The 18,333-nt window shown below is 38.2% G+C and overlaps 1 protein-coding gene across 1 annotated transcript; it reads right to left on the bottom strand.

The window, feature by feature from the left end:
- Positions 1 to 241: 241 nt before the first annotated feature.
- lmnb1 (lamin B1) lies at positions 242 to 18,174 on the bottom strand. Its single transcript, XM_007252433.4, has 11 exons — positions 17,427 to 18,174; positions 8,772 to 8,928; positions 8,537 to 8,662; positions 6,815 to 6,985; positions 5,571 to 5,696; positions 4,180 to 4,400; positions 3,000 to 3,225; positions 2,790 to 2,894; positions 1,895 to 2,014; positions 1,622 to 1,726; positions 242 to 1,513 (listed from the first exon to the last, which is right to left on the bottom strand). Exons 1-11 carry the CDS (start codon positions 17,771 to 17,773, stop codon positions 1,472 to 1,474), a joined length of 1,746 nt encoding a protein of 581 aa, XP_007252495.2. The 5' UTR covers positions 17,774 to 18,174; the 3' UTR covers positions 242 to 1,471.
- Positions 18,175 to 18,333: the final 159 nt, after the last annotated feature.

Below are 18,333 nucleotides of genomic sequence, written 5' to 3'. Positions count from 1 at the left end.
TAGTAAGCCATTATCTGATAAAATCTATTACTCAGACAATTTCATTGGCTTAGTGAAATAATCCTTAATCAACGTGTATACACATAGTCTATCTTAGATAAAACATGTATAAAATCTTGCAATGATCGATCTATATGCTGGAGATGGCAGCATTTCCATTACTAGAAGATACTGCAAATGGCCAAATCATTTATTTTCTAGTCAGGTTGCAAACCACATAAAATGATCACGACAGACGAGATAGAAAATAACACAAAATTTATTAACCTTTTAAACTGTAAAGGTTACAGCAAAATAAGCATGCAAGTGACATGACAAACCACAATTCTAATAATGGTTAAAATGAAATCAAAATGTAGGTATAAGACTACTGTCAGTTAGATAAAACAGACAAAAAGGGCATAACATTTAAGCAATTCCAACCTCAGGCATTTTCTTATGAGGTAATGGTTCATATATAAATGTTGCTGCACTCAGCAGAATAAGTAAATGCAAGTGTCTAAGAAAAAAGTAGTAGATACTGTGTAGCCAATGAAAAGAGTGCTTACATATCTGCTGGTACAGTAGCTCAAGAAGAGCATGACGCTAGCTTTTATAAGTGTAATGGCTCAACATTTGTCAAAAGACCATATTTGCAGGGACTTGCTCTCAGTGTATACTGGCATGTTCAGTGACAAACTGCAACTGGTAAGAATTTTATATATATAGTGAATCCTGATAATTTAACAAAAAAAAAAAAAAATACAAATAAAAATAAAAGCTGTTTTAAAGTGTTACTCTTGAGACCAATCTTTCCTTAATAGCATACAATCAATTTTAAATCACAACAGCCTGAAAGGTTCTTCAGTTTTTACTGCCGTTTGTCTGACTGCCTTCAGAGACTCTAGACTGACACCATGTGGTGAACTGCAGACTTATGCATGAGGAAGTCCTCATCATTAAACACTGTTTACTACATGAATGCACACACCTGTCTGCCTGCTTTTCAAGTGTTCTCTGAATGGGCAATCCATTTCGACATTTTCCCATGTCTTGAGCTAGTCTACATTCCATTATATGCAACAAACCCCTCCAGCTAAAAACTAGAAAGCTAGTATAAAATTATAACTTCTATAAAGAGGCCTTTAAAATGCTATCTTTAAAAAAAATTGAGATACACAAAGGTAAGATCACAGCACCTGGAGGACTGGGTGATTTTGCAAAAGCTGCCTAAACTGTCACAGAGCTCTCTGTCTCACTAAGGAGTCCCCAACTGATCACAAAAGTTTGGTTTATACAAAAGCAAGTTGCGATGCAAAAACTTCTGCATTCACATAAAAAATAAAAATAGAAATGTACCAAAAATGGTTTACAATCATTTAAAACTAAAAATCAAATCACTCAGTTATACTAGTGATACAAAAATAGTTCTGAGGTGGTTATAGTATTGGCAGCTGAGACTGGTTGTAGTGGAAGGGTAGTGTTGCTGCGCTCACATGATTGAGCAGCCCCTCTTGGCAGCGCGTGGATCTCCCTGAGAAAAAGAATAAGGGGGGAATTAATATTGTGGCATCTGTGCACACACATACTGGGTTTAGTGCAAACTTCAATATGAAAAGTGCCATATATCAGTGCTTCTAACCTGCTGATGGAAGAGATGTTCCTCAACAACCTCCACACCCTCATCATCCTCTTCCTCCTCTTCTACGGTGGCAGTCTTGAACACTGTACTTCTTACAGCCACTTCCTGTAAAAGACAATGTGTTCTTTAGTTTCTCAACTGACATCCAAAAACATATCAGGCCTGACCCTTGCTGGACCCTGAGGGAATAACATTTGCCTTTAAAAGACGCTTTCAAATAGAAAATAAATGGTTTGACCTCAAGACATTTTAATAAACAGCATTAGGTCTTACCTCTCCATCGCCATTGGTCAGGACCACCTTCACATTTTCTCCAGTACCCCAAGAGCTCTGACTCTTCCAGATTAGGTCAGTTGGAGGGCTCGAGCTCACGCCTGCATTAGATGCCCAGATCTAAACAAAATTAAAATAATAATCAATTTTAGACTTTTTTTAAACTTTGCGCGTGTTCCTAATACTTAGCATTGTGGCTGTATTGTGTAGCAAATATTGTGTAATATCGTTGGAAAAGCACATTAGGGTAGAGATATATTTTCTGTTAACTATGCGTTTTCAGTGTTTGTTGCTCAAATTCTTTAGACCTTAATGCAATGCATGCCCAAGAAGCAGTACACATAAAACTGATAGGGGTAGTAAAGCCCTTAGTAGCTACTGAATAGAGAAGCTGTAGGATATGTTCTTTGCACTACATAGCAAAATAAATATGCTCACAGCTGGCGAGAGATCAGCACTGTTTTAACAGTCCATGTTGAAAAAATTATCGATGAACACAGCGGGGCGGCTGCCCACAGGGTACTTTATCCGGTAGTGATCAAGCATCTAAGGTGCCCTCTACTGGAAACCTCCAGTAACACGCATAGCACACGGGCAAGTATATGAACAGTTATGGTCACAACACAGTTGGTCCTCTATGAGAATGCAAGGCCAAACAAGTATATTTCTCTCCTTAGGCAAACCCATATATCTGAAATAATAAATAATTTATAATGATGTGTAAATAATTCCAAATACTACAAAGTAGTCATGTTCTGCAAATTTCTCCATTGTGGGATTAATAAAGGATTATCTTGTCTTTTATTTTAAATCAGATTTGATCAGTTAACAGAAACCTTTTTTTAAACAGTTATTTGTTTTTAGTTTTACTACAAAAGACGATTTAAGGACTTACAGTGACTTTCTGTCCAGCTTTCAGAACATATTTGGGAGTAAACTTGTAGGTAGCAGAAGAATCTCCAATAGTTCTGGTCATTTCAAACCCCACCATTGGCTGGTCCTGCAAAAAGCCACAGAGCATCACAAAGCTTTAGTATGGAACAACTTAGAACTTACAAATTACAAAACTGAAATGTAGAAATGAGACTTCGCCAGCGGTTCTCACCTGATCGGAGGTGTTGTGGAGCCGGATAAATTTCCCGTCCACGTCAAGCTCATCGATGCAGACGTTGCCAGTGGCAGAGGCAGAGTGGGCGATGCTGACGCTGCTGCTGGCCTCAGACTCCTCCACGTCCACACGCTTTCTCTTCCCACGCGTGGTTCTAACGCTGCGGCTGGACGAAGCTCGGGACACGGTTACACGGGACGAGGGGCTGGGAGACAGCTTCAGTCTAAACAGCAGCGAGACAGGGAGAGAACAAGAGAGCACAAGTAAAGAGAGAAAGAGAGAGAGAGAGAGAGAGAGAGCAGTAAATATGAGTGGGGAAGATATTAAGCTGAGGTGCATTTCTGAGTTAACAAGCTGGTGTATATGATTGCAGTGTGAAACCACTTTAAGAGAAGAAATTTAAAAAAGGATCATTTCTGCAAGGTCAAATTTGCTAACTTCGTAAAACTCGACGTGTTCAACACACATCCCCTTCATGGTGAAACAAAAAATTTCAACAGCTCTGAAATGTTTAAAATTGTTTAATTGTCGATATTCTATTCTGCAGGAATATAGCAGAGCAATTTATCGAAAGGATGAAAATTATTTTTTTCTCAAGCCAACTTGTAATCAGTCATACTAAGAACATTACACATGTTATTTAAAGTATTTAGCAGTCAATCATTTTTTTTTTTTTTTACATTCACTGGTTTCACAAACTATTCTTAAAGTGCTCTGTCTGCGACATCCTGTATGTGGCCATTATGATTAATGACATCAAATCACTTTCCATGCTTGACATTGACATAGGGCTGGGCGATTAAGAGAAATGAAGATATACTATGCGATAAAATCGTATATAAAACAGTATATATACATAAAAAGTACAAAATAGTATATATAAATAAAAAGTAGTTTAAAAAGTACCTGAATTTATTATACGTACCAAAAAACTAACTTATAGTAAGTATCCAAGTATGTGCACATATAATTTGTTTAATTGCATTCCTGGGGGTATCTGAATGACTCAATTGCACTAGATAAGATTTTATTTCCAAAAGTTTAAAACAATATAGATGGTAACCTGTGGTCATTTCTTATATCTGGTACAAAACATATTTCGAACATACCAATATTTTATGATACATAGGGAAGCACTACTTGACATGATTGGTATAAAGGTGTGCACAAATCTGACCTCTCCTCTTCTCCTTCTAGCAGTTTCCTGTAGGCATTAATCTCCATGTCCAGGGCCAGTTTGACATCCAGCAGTTGCTCGTACTCCTCCAGCTGCAGCTGCATCTTGGCTCGGATCTCAGAGATCTCACGCTCTTTATCTGCGAGCATCCTGCGGCTCAGGTCCTTCTCCTGAGCCAGAGCAGACTCCAGCTCATTGATACGGTCCTGCCAGCCTCGAGCCTACTCACGGAAAGGTGGAGAGGGAAGAGGATCAGGAGGATCGGAAGAAAAGAACGACTGAGCAAAGACTAAAAGTTTAATGAATATCTGTCAGCACCAACTACATTAACAGTAACAGTATGTACTGTTTTGGTTTTTGCCTATTTTAGTGCCTGACTGTCTCCCTTTTGCCTCCATTTGTACAGTTTATTTTTGTCCACTTTTCCAATTCTCCTGTCATTTACCTGATCCTGACACTCCCCTCCTCCTCTACTGCTGCCTCTGTTCAAAGTCTCCTCTTCCTGTCAAACACAGTAAACCCTACACTACCAAAACCACACTGGAGCAATCATTTTGACACTGTCGCTTACATAGTAGGCCTGCAAAAAAGGTATAAATAATAAAGCATCAATAAACTGTTAAACAGCTTTCTGTATACGGTTTACCACATATGGGATATGTGGCAAATCACTACATCCTGTCACACCCAGATGAAGATCAAACAAGAGGATATGAGGCCAAAATGCTGGCTTTTCTTAATGAAAATGGCAATATAGTTCTTACTAAGCACTTTGCTTGGATGGAGCACCTAAAAGTAACCATCAATGCAGGAATTACAGACTTTAATGCACAATCTTTACTGAACTGACTAAATATCTGAACTTTAAAATGGAACAAATATACAGGGAATAAGTATACAGTATTTAGAACTTACAAAATCATACCTAAATGTGTAATCATCATGCATGCAAGAGAGAAAAGGGAAATACTGTCAGTCTCTGCTGTCAAACTAAGGCCATTACTTAGAAATACAACCGGTCAAGACATGCACAGAAAACAGGAAGCTCTAATTTAGTGAGCGTAGTGAAGTGTCAGCCACAGTTACGCACTTAAGAAATTATTAGAGTTTAGAATTTTAGAAGTCGTCTTTCCAACAATATGAATTTTACTCTAGTCTCCTGCATTTTTTTTAAACATTACTACCTACAAAAAAAAACTACAAATCCAATAGCACAGAAAAAGAAACAAGCAAGAATACCTAAGAAAACACCAAGTGTATATCTAACTTCTTAGCACCAATTAGATACAATTAGTATCTAATTTCTGGCACCAACATTGTGTGAAGTGACAGCAGAAGATCAAAAACAATCAGAAGAATCAGCACAAGGGTGTGACAGCAGTGATACATACCTCCTTCTGCAGACCAGACAGCTGAGCGGTCAGGCTCTCGACCCTCAGAGAAGCTTCCTTCAGCTCCTCACGAGCCATGCTAGCAGAACTGCTGTTCATCTCGGAGGAAAGGCGCACGTTCTCCAGCTGGAACACACCACAAAGAAGAAGTCAATATGACAGCGTCTTGTGAAATAAACAAGTTTACCAAGCAGTTCAGAGAGAGGAACTGAAGAGCAGTGTCTGCTCAGAGGCTGGAAGGAAGTGCAACACAACTCTGCAGATGGTGAGAAAGCGAGAGGAGGTGGTGTTAAGATGATCAGAAATCACCAGGAAATAATCTGACGGATATAAAAACAAACAAAACACACTCATGATTTTATCCACATATAAACCTTTTGAATACAATATATACACATACTGCAAAAAGCTTATTTTTGTAAGTTAAAACGGAAACATTTAACAATGGATGAATTCTTCTATGTTGCACTTAAAAGTCAAGCTCCACTTTAGAGTTTCTGACAACCATATAAATAAAACCTGTTCACAGACACTCATTTAATTATTTATTTAAATCTACTATGCTTACCCAAACTATTAATAATTAAAAAGTTAGGTGTTCTTTAAATTACATTTTCTATTACAATAATTATCTAACATTAGATTTATATTGCTATTATATATGAACATGAGCAGTATCATCTGGTTTTAAAATGCTAAGAATATATTTTAGGGCAATCATTTCTGGGAACTATATTGTCCACTAAATAAGTAAATAAATAGTTCTTGTGGCATGCATTGTCAGTCTTCTGTTTGGTTATTAATGTGTCTGTGTTTCTTAGGATTAAAGGATTACATTAAAGGGTAAATTGTTGGATACTATTTAATGAGTTGCATTTAAACCTCTAAATCATTCTGGTTTCAATAACCAGAAACAATATGAATTTACTCATTTATATTATTTGACACAGATTAAATCAATAACTATATTTACACATATAACCTTAACTAGTTCTGGTGTTCCAACGTTGGGAAGAAAATCTAGCATACTTTATTTCATTCATTATTAGACAAGAACTTGGGAATGACATGAATCATGACACAGGGTTTATGATGTAATAAAACATGATACATTGTGATACTGTAAGCAAAGAGACCATGTGATTGAATCAAATATCAGTCAAAAAAAAATCTAAGGAAAAGAATTATTAAGAATTTGCATAAGAAATAAAACAAATCTGATATAAGCAGGAAATGAGCTTTACCTTAGCCATGTACGTCTGCTCCATCTCCTCCTTGTAAACTTTGACTTGGTCATCGTGCTGCTGTCTCATGTCAGTCAGAGCCTGGGCCAGCTTAAATTCGTACTCGACTTGACGGCCAGAGTCCACCTCCACCAGTCTAGTCTCATGTCTGCGCCGAGTGTCCTTGATCTCCTGTGAGTTGTGAGAATAGAGAGATGAGTGGTCAATATAGAGCGCAATATGTTTTATATCAAATTACAATGCAGGATCAGGGACTGAGTCGTCTGCATGGGAAGGAGCACACCCACACACATGCACACAAAAGCAGGAGTGGGAACGCTGAGTCAACACAGGCAGGGTTACAGAAAGGTGAGAAACAATGGAGCGATAGCAGACTAGCTTTATGAAAATAAGTAAACATTGTAGAGCAATAATCATGTCTAAACATGGCCTCCAAAGGCTACCAGGTGGTGTGTAACTAAGGGGGTGAATCTCAGTTTAAAAGGGCCAGTGTATCTGAATGCATTTCTTTGTTTTCATTTTCATTAAAAAAAAAAAACATGTGCATCCACCTTGCATGAGTCACCAGCTAACAGTGAAGGAGCGTAAGCTGGATTTCCTAAACTGATAGTGGCTTATGTTGCTGCCAACCAATATTTAATGCGTTGCTCAGCAACAATCATGTCTAAACCTGAAATCTGCATTACAAATAGCTGAAACTGAAATTATTGGATTACAAGGAATCTCAAGAAACCCCGCCTTAAAAACAAGGAAATATATCAAATGGAATGCAAACTTGAACACTGATTGTTAGCAATGGTCTGGGAGCCATGTGATTTGCTGGTGTTGATCCATTTTGTTATATCGTCTCCAAAGTCAGCCCAGCATCTACGAGGAAATTTTACAGCTCTGCTATAGAGCTTTATGGAAATGACATTTAATTTGCCAGCAACACTTGGTCCTCTGCCTCACTGCCAAAATGACCAAATCAGTCTTACATAATCTTTTTCTAGACTTTTAAATTTGCATTAGCTGTAAGCCATAATCAATAACATTAAAATATTATCACTGTGAGTAATGACTCTATATAATAAACAAGTGTCACTTTTTGAATTTAATTACAGGAAAAACAACTTTTAAAATGTTTAAAAATGATATAATTTTTTTTTTTTACAGCTCTACTATTACAACTAACAGCAGCATGGTAACTTCCAGGTCAGTAAGTGCACGATAACTCAAATCAGCCTGTCTGTAGCAAAGCCCATTTCAGGGGCTGTGTACAAAATATGTGAACAAGAAATGGTAAATGTTGTGATCAGCAATACACAACAGTAATTTCATGTGAGACTGAACTAGTGTCTGGCTGCTAATACTAGAGATTTAGTACCTGTAGTGGGTTTTTCCAAAAAAAAAAAAAAAAAAAACACGTGACTGACACATTATGTGGTATCTATTAACTAATTTTCCCAGTTAAGGCAATATATTAACATAAATCTATTACTGTAGATATTCAAACCAAAGCATTTAAATAAAATTATAATGTCTGGCCTTGCCTAAAGGCATTTGGCTCCTACAGCAATCATGTCTGCAGACTGTATCTGTGAACTTCATGTATGAAGTAGTTGATACAGTGTTGCATAGTTATACAAAATAGCAATGAATTAAGAATAGGGGTTGCAATATGTAATATTTTTACCATTTCAACCATCTCACAAAAAAAAACACAGATGAGGCTGCGCTTACCTCCTCAAACATGTTCTTGCGAAACTCAAGCTCCTCCACCAAGCTCTGGCATCGGTTCTCCAGGTCCACTCTCAGCAGTGTCTCATCCCCCAGCTGCTTCCTTGCTGATGCCAAACTCGCCTCAAGCTGAGGATCACAACATTAGAGTAGTTACATATTTAAAGTGTTTGATCGTTATCAAAGAATACAAATAAAAATAAAAAAGGGAAGGGAAATAAATTAAAAGTATTCATACCTCATGGATCTGGGCCTGCAGGTCAGCCAGTGATCCCTCAAGAGCTTTCCTCTCAGACAGTGCAGTGGCCAGACTTGCCTCTTTAGAGTTGAGCAGAGCTTCCACATCTTTAAGCCGGGCCTGACAACCAGCCAGGTCTGAGTCTTTCTTTGCATAGCTGCAAGGACAAACACAGGGCTCATCATCAGTCTCCATAGACATGAAGACACAAGCAGCTTTCTCTACAGGAAAGGTTTGATAAAAAGAAAAGCTGGAGCATGCTGCATGTTTCGTTTTTAAAGGCGAGTGTGTAGGCTAGAGCCGGGTCAGAGGTGACAAAAGAATGAGGCGTTAAATGCTGATGGGTCGTTAGGGGGATATGAGTAGTATATGGGTGGCGACCATTGCCATGGGCTATGCCATTTGATCAATGGTAACTGCTGGGATTGTGACCCACTGAAAAGAATGATTACATCAGACCAGTCTGCCATGTTAATGTTATCAGCTCAGTTCCTCATTACAGAGCACTAAGGGTGGAGCTCTACTATCTCACCCATAATCAGCTGAGGGATCGCTGATTGTACAACTGACCTTTTTACAGGTTTATCTGGCCCTGTGCGACTAGAGGAAAGGCAATTTATTCTTTGCAAGAATTTACTCCTTTAAAAACTTTTGATAAAAGATAAATGGCAACATTGTGTGAATCCACTAATCAGAAACAGTACAGGATATGCACAATTTAACTTTCTCTATATTCTTTTGCTATTCATTATATACAAGAGTTCCTCCACAACTTAAGGGGGTGGTGTGAATGAGACTATCAAAACCAACTGTTCCCGCCTCTGAGCATTTCACATAAACACACTGAGGCCGTTCTCTACAGAACAGCTGTGTCCAATATAACCACGTGAGAAGAATATAGGGGGAGGGCAAATCCTTCTAAAAGCCCTTCAACCATCAGCTCGCCAAGAAACATATACAAATAGAGGAACTGCAAAAAGAGTTAATGCCTTAATGTACGGTAATGCCTTATCTGTATTTTTATTTGCAAATTAGTTACTTATTTGCAAACCAGTGCAGTTCACTTTGAAGCTAGGTTCCTACAGATGGCTTTGTAAATGGCTTTACAATTAATTACAGAAGTTTCCATTCCAGAACATCTTCATTCAGATCTAGACATCTGAGGCAAGCTATAACTTCTGCACAATGTCAAAGCACAGCTACATTAGTCCAGTTACATCTGGTGACCTTGTACCTAGATTTTATTGTGATAAATGATTTTAACCAGATATATTTACACTATTGCTGTGTAGGACAATATATATGCAAATGTGCTTGCTGAGTGGAAATTTCCAGAGTAGTTTTGGATGTAGAATTCATCCAGGACGGATGAACACCAAAAAAGTTCTCAAAAAAGTTAAGCCACATTCTAAAGTGGTTAAAGCGGTTTAAAAAAATGCAAGTGTAAAAATTCCCAAGATGTACTTAAGATGTTAATTAAGAAGTTATCAGGAGTAAACAAGATCATTGAGATAATCCTTGTGGGCCTGTTCTGATGTGTCGCTTTAGTCCACATCAGTGTCAATAAACATACAAAATCTTTTACGCAACGTCAATACAGTATCCAGATGTGGTTAATGATTTAGGGGTAAACTCTGAAATTCTGATTATGTTTGGCTCTAATTCTCTGCATCACAAAAGTGAAGGTAAAGTCAACAAGAACTAGAACGACTACAAAGGGAATCAGGTGGGGAGAAAAACTAAACCACCAGAAACACCAAACTAATACAAGACTGAGCCTTTCAAACAAGTGGTTCTTACCATAAGGAACTACCAACCTGCAAACAGAACTGCACAGGGGCCACAAATACTTAATCACCATCACCACTGCTTTATATAAAAAAAGCTTACATCCGAAAGAACAAAAGTTAAACATAACTGGTGGTAAATCCATACATACACCATTGTATTAATAGCTTTTTTTTTAAACAAGCACGTGGTTTAAACTCTGAAGGAGGGCCCCTCTTCACATGTGTGCAACTAAGCGAGAGAGGAGGGGCACCAAGGTATTAAGTACAGACGAGTAAGGGCTCAGTCTAGGTAGAGTAAAAATGACAGGAATGTTGGAGGAATGTGAATCATTCTACACTCAACTGAAAGAAAATAGTAGGATAACGATTTGCTAACCACAGTCTCATGCATGTGAGTGGATCACATGATGTACAACAGTGTGCTTGACATAATGCAAAAATATATATATATTCTGTAAGCTTTTACGCAAGTAAGCAACATGCCATGCTAAGCTTAGCTCAAGCTGATTGGTGTCTGACTATGGCAAATGTAAATGATACTTGACTTAAAAGACTTGCTTGCTTCTACCATTTAAGCATATTTATCTCAGCACAAAGTATACAATTCAGGGTGGAACAAACTCAATGTTAAATGAAAAGAGTTGTACTCTTATGCGTGGCACAAGTGTCCAAATATGGTAGCTCCCTTCAGCAAACACATGACAAAAAGTTGATAACATGTGTCTTCACTGCAAACGACCTGGACAAAGGAACACTACTCAGAAGCAAAATGAGCAGCTGCCCAAGTGAGAAGACCTATAGCACCATCTTCCAGCTGTCACTCAAACCTAAAGATTAAGAAGCAGCTTCCTTCAAGGCTGAATGGGCTAGATATCTTATAATAAATCAATCAGATCAACCAAGAAAGAAAAGAAAAGAAAAGAAAAGAAAAGAAAACTCTGATCCAACACAGTAAAAGTTACTGATTTATTTGATATACTGTAGGGCTGGCCCGAATAGCGTTTTTTGAGCTCCGGATATTCGGCACTGATTCGAAGCGAATATTCGAATATTCGTTTTTAAAAAAAGAGGTAAAAAAAAATAAAATAAAAAAAAGCAAATCACGGCCCCTTTAATCCACTGAAAAATGTTCAATTTGCTCTGACCGACGAGACATATTCACCCCGGATTTTTGGTGTTTTTATCCCAGATTTCTTTGTGTTTTCATCCCGGAATTTCTGCTGCCCCACACCGCGGCTTATCCGCTGCGTAAGCAGGCTAGGAGGCTGCTGCTGCACGGTTTCTCCGCTGCGCAAGCCAGCCCAGTAAATTGCTGTTTGTGTTTTCACACTTAGGCTATTTGCTTAAAAAAACGTTTGTTCAGGAAGTATTTTATATTCTTAAACATTGTTAATTATATTAGAGGACAGTCATTGTAAACTGTACTTGGTCTATTTCGGTTAAAGGATTGTGCAGGGCATATTACTGATTTTGTATTTTTGCACTTGGGCTATAAGCTCAATATTAAATATTTCGTTTGTTTAGAAATTATTTTATATTTTTAAACCATGTTAAATTATATTAGAGTAGAGGAAAGTCATTGTTAATGACGTTATTGTACTTGGTCTATTTCGGTTTAAGGATTGTGCAGGGCATAGCCGTATTACTGATTTTGTATTTTTGCACTTGGGCTATAAGCTCAATATTAAATATTTCGTTTGCTTAGAAATTATTTTATATTTTTAAACCATTTTAAATTATATTAGATAAGAGGAAATTCGTTCAGACATCATTTTTGTAGGCCAGGCTTTTGTAACCGATTTAGCCCCTACTGTTGCCACATTACCCTTACGTTTTATTATATAAATCAGTTTCGAAGAGCCTGCATTTTTTTTAATCATGTATAATAGAGGTCTGCGCGAGACTGATTTTTAAACCCACTCTTCCACGCTCCCGCGTTTCTGTCTCGTTACCGCTCCGCAAAAAAATTGCTTCTTTTAATCCCGCGCCCGCCCGCCACATACACATTTCTGCCGCTCCCGCCCCACGTTCCTAATATAAATTAAATAAACTACATTTAATGCTTCAAATTTACTTATATATTTATTAAAACAGCAGCGCTGAATAGTGCGGTCCCGTTCCTTACCCCAGTCCAAACACCATCGGTGTGTGCGTGTGTGTGTCGGTCCATCCTGCGCATTGAGAGTTTTCTTTAGGTTTTTTTTTTTTTTTACAATTATTACAGTTTTCTTAACTATTTATTAATTTGCTCCCGCATCGTCTGGATTAAACTCCCGCTCCAGCCAATAACAGTTCAGTTCTGTCCCGCGCGCAAGATATTCTGACGGGACCCGTGAGAACAGAAGTGGTTAGAGTGAGGTGGAACTCTGGAAAGGAGAAAAAAAACGAATATCCGAATACCAAAATTAAAAACCGAATACCTACTCAACGAACGAATATCCGAATACCCGAATATTCGGGTCCAGCCCTAATATACTGGATATACCACACATTGATTTCAGTAGTAAGAAGAGCAGTACATCACAAAGTTCAAAATATCAATACCAAACAATACTACAGGAAAAAAATATATATAGAATGACAATTAAAAAGAACACCATATTCATATCAGCATGCATTTAACCTCGTCAGTTTAATGTAAAACTTGATAAAAGTTCATCCTGGTGCAAAGATACTAACATACTTAAAACTATGTTGCACTGAAAAAAAAAACATACTGAACTGACATTTACTTTGTACAATTCACAGTACAGAACCATAACATTTTAAATACAAACAGATGTTCACAGACCACCAACACATCCACACAAACACACCTCTGTTAAAGAGTTCGCAGCACAGCTAGAGAGACAGGTGCTACAAAATAAAGGGAGTCTATTCAACTTTCCTTGGAACAGGTGGCAGGAGTCTGCTCTCTGCTTCAGTCAATCAAATGACCTGCACAGTCACTGGTTAATGTTAAACAGCTTTTACTGTAAGGCACACCCAAAAAGAAGAATTTACATAAAACTACTTTTTAAAGAAAAAGTAAATCATTGTGACTTCTGGCATACACAGCCTTTCATATTCAAAATTCTTTCAAATGAATGTTTTGAAAGTTTTTTTTGCTGGAATTTCCTGTACTAAATCAAACCGTATTAGCTTGAGGATGCATGTGTGCATAACTGCTGCTCAGAGACATTCTATTTCACCCAGGGCTATAGTCTTTATTTCTTTATTAAAGACATATGGAACAAAGCTACAAATATTGGGGCCATAATACAATAAGCCTTAACACTGACTTTACTATCTACTACTCTTTCTAATATAACTACTACTAAAAAATTTAATTATAATTAAAAACTAAAAACTAAAACAGCCAATGTATTGTGGTTTAACCCAAGGTGATCCAATAAAAAGTGCAGGAAATCTGTAGGAAGCTACAACACAAATGTCTTCCAGCCAAGGACTACAGATGGCAGCCAAGTGATTAAAAAGCATGGGTCTCCAATTAAGGCTTTAACAGGGTCAGTCAGGAGACCATCAGACAGAAAAAAACGCATAGAACAAGTCATCTACATCTCATTCAGGTTCATTTACAGATGGCTATAACACTGAATCCTTTGGGAAATGGCCTCATGAATGGGAGTGTGATAATGGGTGGAGCTGCCTGCATGCAGCCTCATGACACTGACACTTCAAGCCCCTCCCCCAAATTCTTTCTCTATGACCCAAGAGCCATTCACTACAGGGCTGGGCCTGATCGGTTTTGTTAAATATTTCTAGTTAGGTGATGCAAGAGAGACGGTACGGAGTCTGGTGAACTTTCTGCACATTGTGGTGCACACGTCCAAAAAAAATAATAATAATAATAAATACAATTAAATGATCACCCTGGTTCACCTTGGCTTGTGTCTATAGTCTGTCTGGTCAGTATTTCAACAAGATAAAACCAGGCACCAGATAAGTAAAGCACAAAGTGGGGCACTTTAAAAGTGTCTTATGTGCACATGCATTTTCTCTAGGTCTCCCTTTTTCCCCCTGATCATTAGGTTTATTGCATTTTAGCCTACACTGCTCAATGCCAAAGGAACTCATCAAACAAGAAGGAAGACAAATTATGTGGCAACTAAAATATGGTGTGTAACCCACATTACCACTTGTCTACTCACACATAGAAAATGCATACAAACGCAAGACATTAGCCTATACATTTAGATGGTGAGAAGTGTAACACTCAACAATAAGCATAGAAGTACTTAAAGACTTAAAGTGAGGCATTTTCAAGGGTCACTAATCACTAAAGATAGTGGTGGGATAATCCTTAAATCCTTTTCCAAAAGTGGGAATATAGAAACACTTATGTAAAAGGCTTTGCTTGGAAAAGTTAAAATCAGTTACAATAAGTACGCAACACCATTAAATCAACAATACGAAAAAGCCACATCACTGAGTAATTAAATTACTTAAAAGTGGCCAATCCACTTAAGGCAACCAGACATTCAGAAAACATCCTGTTAACATCAAGTGACTTGCTCCCCTGTAATTTGCTGCAGGCCCTAAAAGTAAAGTATGTGTGCAAGAGCCAGTTTACAACGTAACTTGCATACAAGCGAACGTTTGCGCTACTACAGTCACGTCTATTTGGTGTGCTCAAGCATTTCATTGGAATCGGTTTTGTACTCTCTCAACATATATAACTGAATACAAAACCAATGCCAATTTTATGTAATGCACAAACATTAATAAAGAAAAACCAGACTATGCAGAAAATGTTGAAATTGTACCTAAAAAAATCTAATTACTTTTACTAGAGAGTACAGCATATATTTCCCTGTGTTCTAGCCCAGATCACGGTTACTCAAAGTAATTTTGGTGGAGCTGCACAAAACCGCGCATTAAAACTTGTAACTTTGTGAAACTATCCACTATACGGTATATTACGATGACAAAAAAAAAAGATTTACTAGTGACATTTTATGGTAAAATGTCTGAACTGGAAATGAATCACAGCCAGAAACTGTGATCCTAACAATGTACCTGCACAGGAAGCTGTGGTAAGGAAACGTAAAGTGACCAAACCCCAAGCAACAACATTCACAAAACACTTAATAGGAAACAAGTTTCAATGCAGTCCACCTTAAACAACCATCTTAAGTTAAGAAAGTGTGTGTACACTTTGTACAGGGAAGTAAAGGCTCTGGCAGGCCCAAGGACAAAATCATACAATTTTCAAACCAAAGCATTATGATAAGTAGGTGAAAAGCTCCTGATTAGAAGTGCCACTGATAAAACAGCTAAAAGCCTTAAGGTCATAAATGCAAATGCGTGTAATTAAATCTAAAAGTATACATAACATTAGTTCCTAAACGAAAAAGATTGTAAAATATTAAAACTAAAAGAATAAAAGAAAGCTATAAAAATAGTTTTAACCTAAAATTAAAGTGGTGCAAGCCTTAACTCAGTTTACTTAAAATTTTGAAAAACTAAAAAAATTGAAGATTTCAGTAATGCATATTTAAATGCAGATTTGACCAGTATGAAAAAAAATTCAATTAGAGATTCCATGTAAATCAGGGGTAAAACATGACCAGTCAACCACATATTAAGGAGGTAAAATGACTTGTCAAGAGTGCCTTAACAGATCCGTATATAACTTGTAGTAAATCATAGCTGATCTCTGAAATGAGGGTTCCTATAAGCAAAAACTCTACTCCAGAGCTGTAATTTTAGTTTTCATTAGTAAAAACAGTAAGAGTTGGTGAGAGTTTAGGCCAAAGCAGCTTCCTATAGGCCTGGTTCCTACGTGCTTCCATTCAAATGTCCGAGGATGGAGGTAGCTAGCTGCCCCTCCCCCCGAGCCACAATAGGTGTGGCACTTGGAAAAGGCAGAACTTCAACCACGAACGTAGTAGAACTGCTTGCCAAGTTATTTCCAACACAGGAGCGTTTCTGCACCAAACTCCAGGCATAAACACACACACCAGCTATCAGTTTACTGATAGGGTAAACTTTTCAGCCCCAAACTGAAAATAAGCCTAGGACAGTTATAGGCAAGCCTGCTTCTGCTTTTAATTCTAGATAGGGTACATTTGGCGGGGCATTTTAAAAAGGACAGAGTAAATCAATTAAAAAGGAAAAAATATATGTTTTTACCCAGGTTTAACACAACCTTACTTCACCCAAGTCCTCCAACTTCTAACTTGGCTATTTCTCCCTCTGAGGCTTGTCAGCTCTAGCTGCAGATTTAAGTTTTCACAGCTAGGGTTAGCTTCATATGTTCTTGTGTTTGAAACCCCTTTAAAAGTATTTTTAAAATTTATTATTCCCAGGAATGCTAGCTAGGTCACCCAAGATATTCAATCAGAAATGTGAGCATACACTTGGCTAACTATGTTCTTAATTAAGTTATTCTCCCTGCTTTTCTGGAACTACTAACATGAAAATGTGTCAAATGCTCTCCATCTCCCTTTGGTTAGCTAATTAACCTAAGCTATATTTCTCTCTTGAGTCACACAAGAAGCACACCAACTTTATTTATCTAGCAAACGTTAGCTTATTTAACAGGCAAAGGACCCCAAGCAGCCCTCTCTGATGGGACGGACCATGACTGAATGGAGTACTTACGTCCACTACTTTCAGTGAATATCAATTTTCTCTGAATATACATTTTTGATACTTAAAACGCACAGTCACATTTATTTACATTTACTTTAGATAGCTACAATGTATTATTGTGAATAATAATGCTTATAATAATTGTGCACAGTGCGACTGATGTACAGTGCTACAACTGACTAGTTATATACATTATGCTTTAAAAGAAAAACAATATAAGCTATTATATAGCAGTTTTGTAACTTAAAGCAACAGCACGTGGTCTCACCTCTGCAGCAGCTGCTCGTGCTCGGTCCGGATCTTCCCCAGCTCAATCTGCAGCCTGGCGCGCTCCTTGGCCGTGTCGTCCAGAGACCTGCGGGCGTCCGCCAGCTCCGTCTCATACAGAGCCTTCAAGCCTGTGAGCTCGCGGCTCCTCACCTCCTCCTTCTCGGAGATCTGCAGGTGCAGGACGCTGTTCTCGGACTCCAGGCTCCGCACCTTGTCGATGTAAATGGCGAGGCGGTCATTGAGATTACTGAGCTCTTCCTTTTCCTGCAGCCGCGTTATCCGCGTGGGGCTCAGCGGCGTGCTGCTCATTCTCCGACCGGCCGGCGTGGAGGGTGCAGTCGCCATTGTAGCTAACAGAACAAGCCTAAATCCACAAAATGCTTCTATTCAAGTAAACCGAATGTCCTCAGCGCTCCGTTGTAGCGTGTGAACCAGTCCAAAGGTCCAATAAAAAAAGCCGCGTGAAAGATCCTGCAGTGTGTAACTAATATCCCCTCATAAACACAATTACGAAAAAACGGTTAAATATAGTAGCGTTAGCCCAGCGACTACAAAATAAGGGCCTTCAGCGGAGAATTATTTTTAGTTTAAATAGTAATATAAAAGTAAGCAATTAATTTCCAACTCATCCCACAATAAAATTATGGCTATAAGAATTCAGGAAAACCCACAAAAGAGGGAAAAAAGGGATTCAAAAGCCACAAAGCCCCTACTTTGTCTCCCAACCGAATGAAAGAAATGGGTTTGACTAATATGGCCGCTCCTCACCGCGCAAAGGCCACGTGACTCCAGCCGGCCAATAGCAGGCGGCGATGAAACGAGACGTTTTCAACCGAAGCCTCTGAGACAAAATTCAAAATATATGGAATCCAGCCAAGAGACGAGCATCAGAGCAGGATCACAAC

Source organism: Astyanax mexicanus, chromosome 20, assembly GCF_023375975.1.
Source record: "Astyanax mexicanus isolate ESR-SI-001 chromosome 20, AstMex3_surface, whole genome shotgun sequence".
Lineage (NCBI taxonomy): Eukaryota > Metazoa > Chordata > Actinopteri > Characiformes > Acestrorhamphidae > Astyanax > Astyanax mexicanus.
The sequence above is the reverse complement of the archived record's forward strand: the minus strand, read 5'-3'. Positions and strand labels throughout refer to the sequence as shown.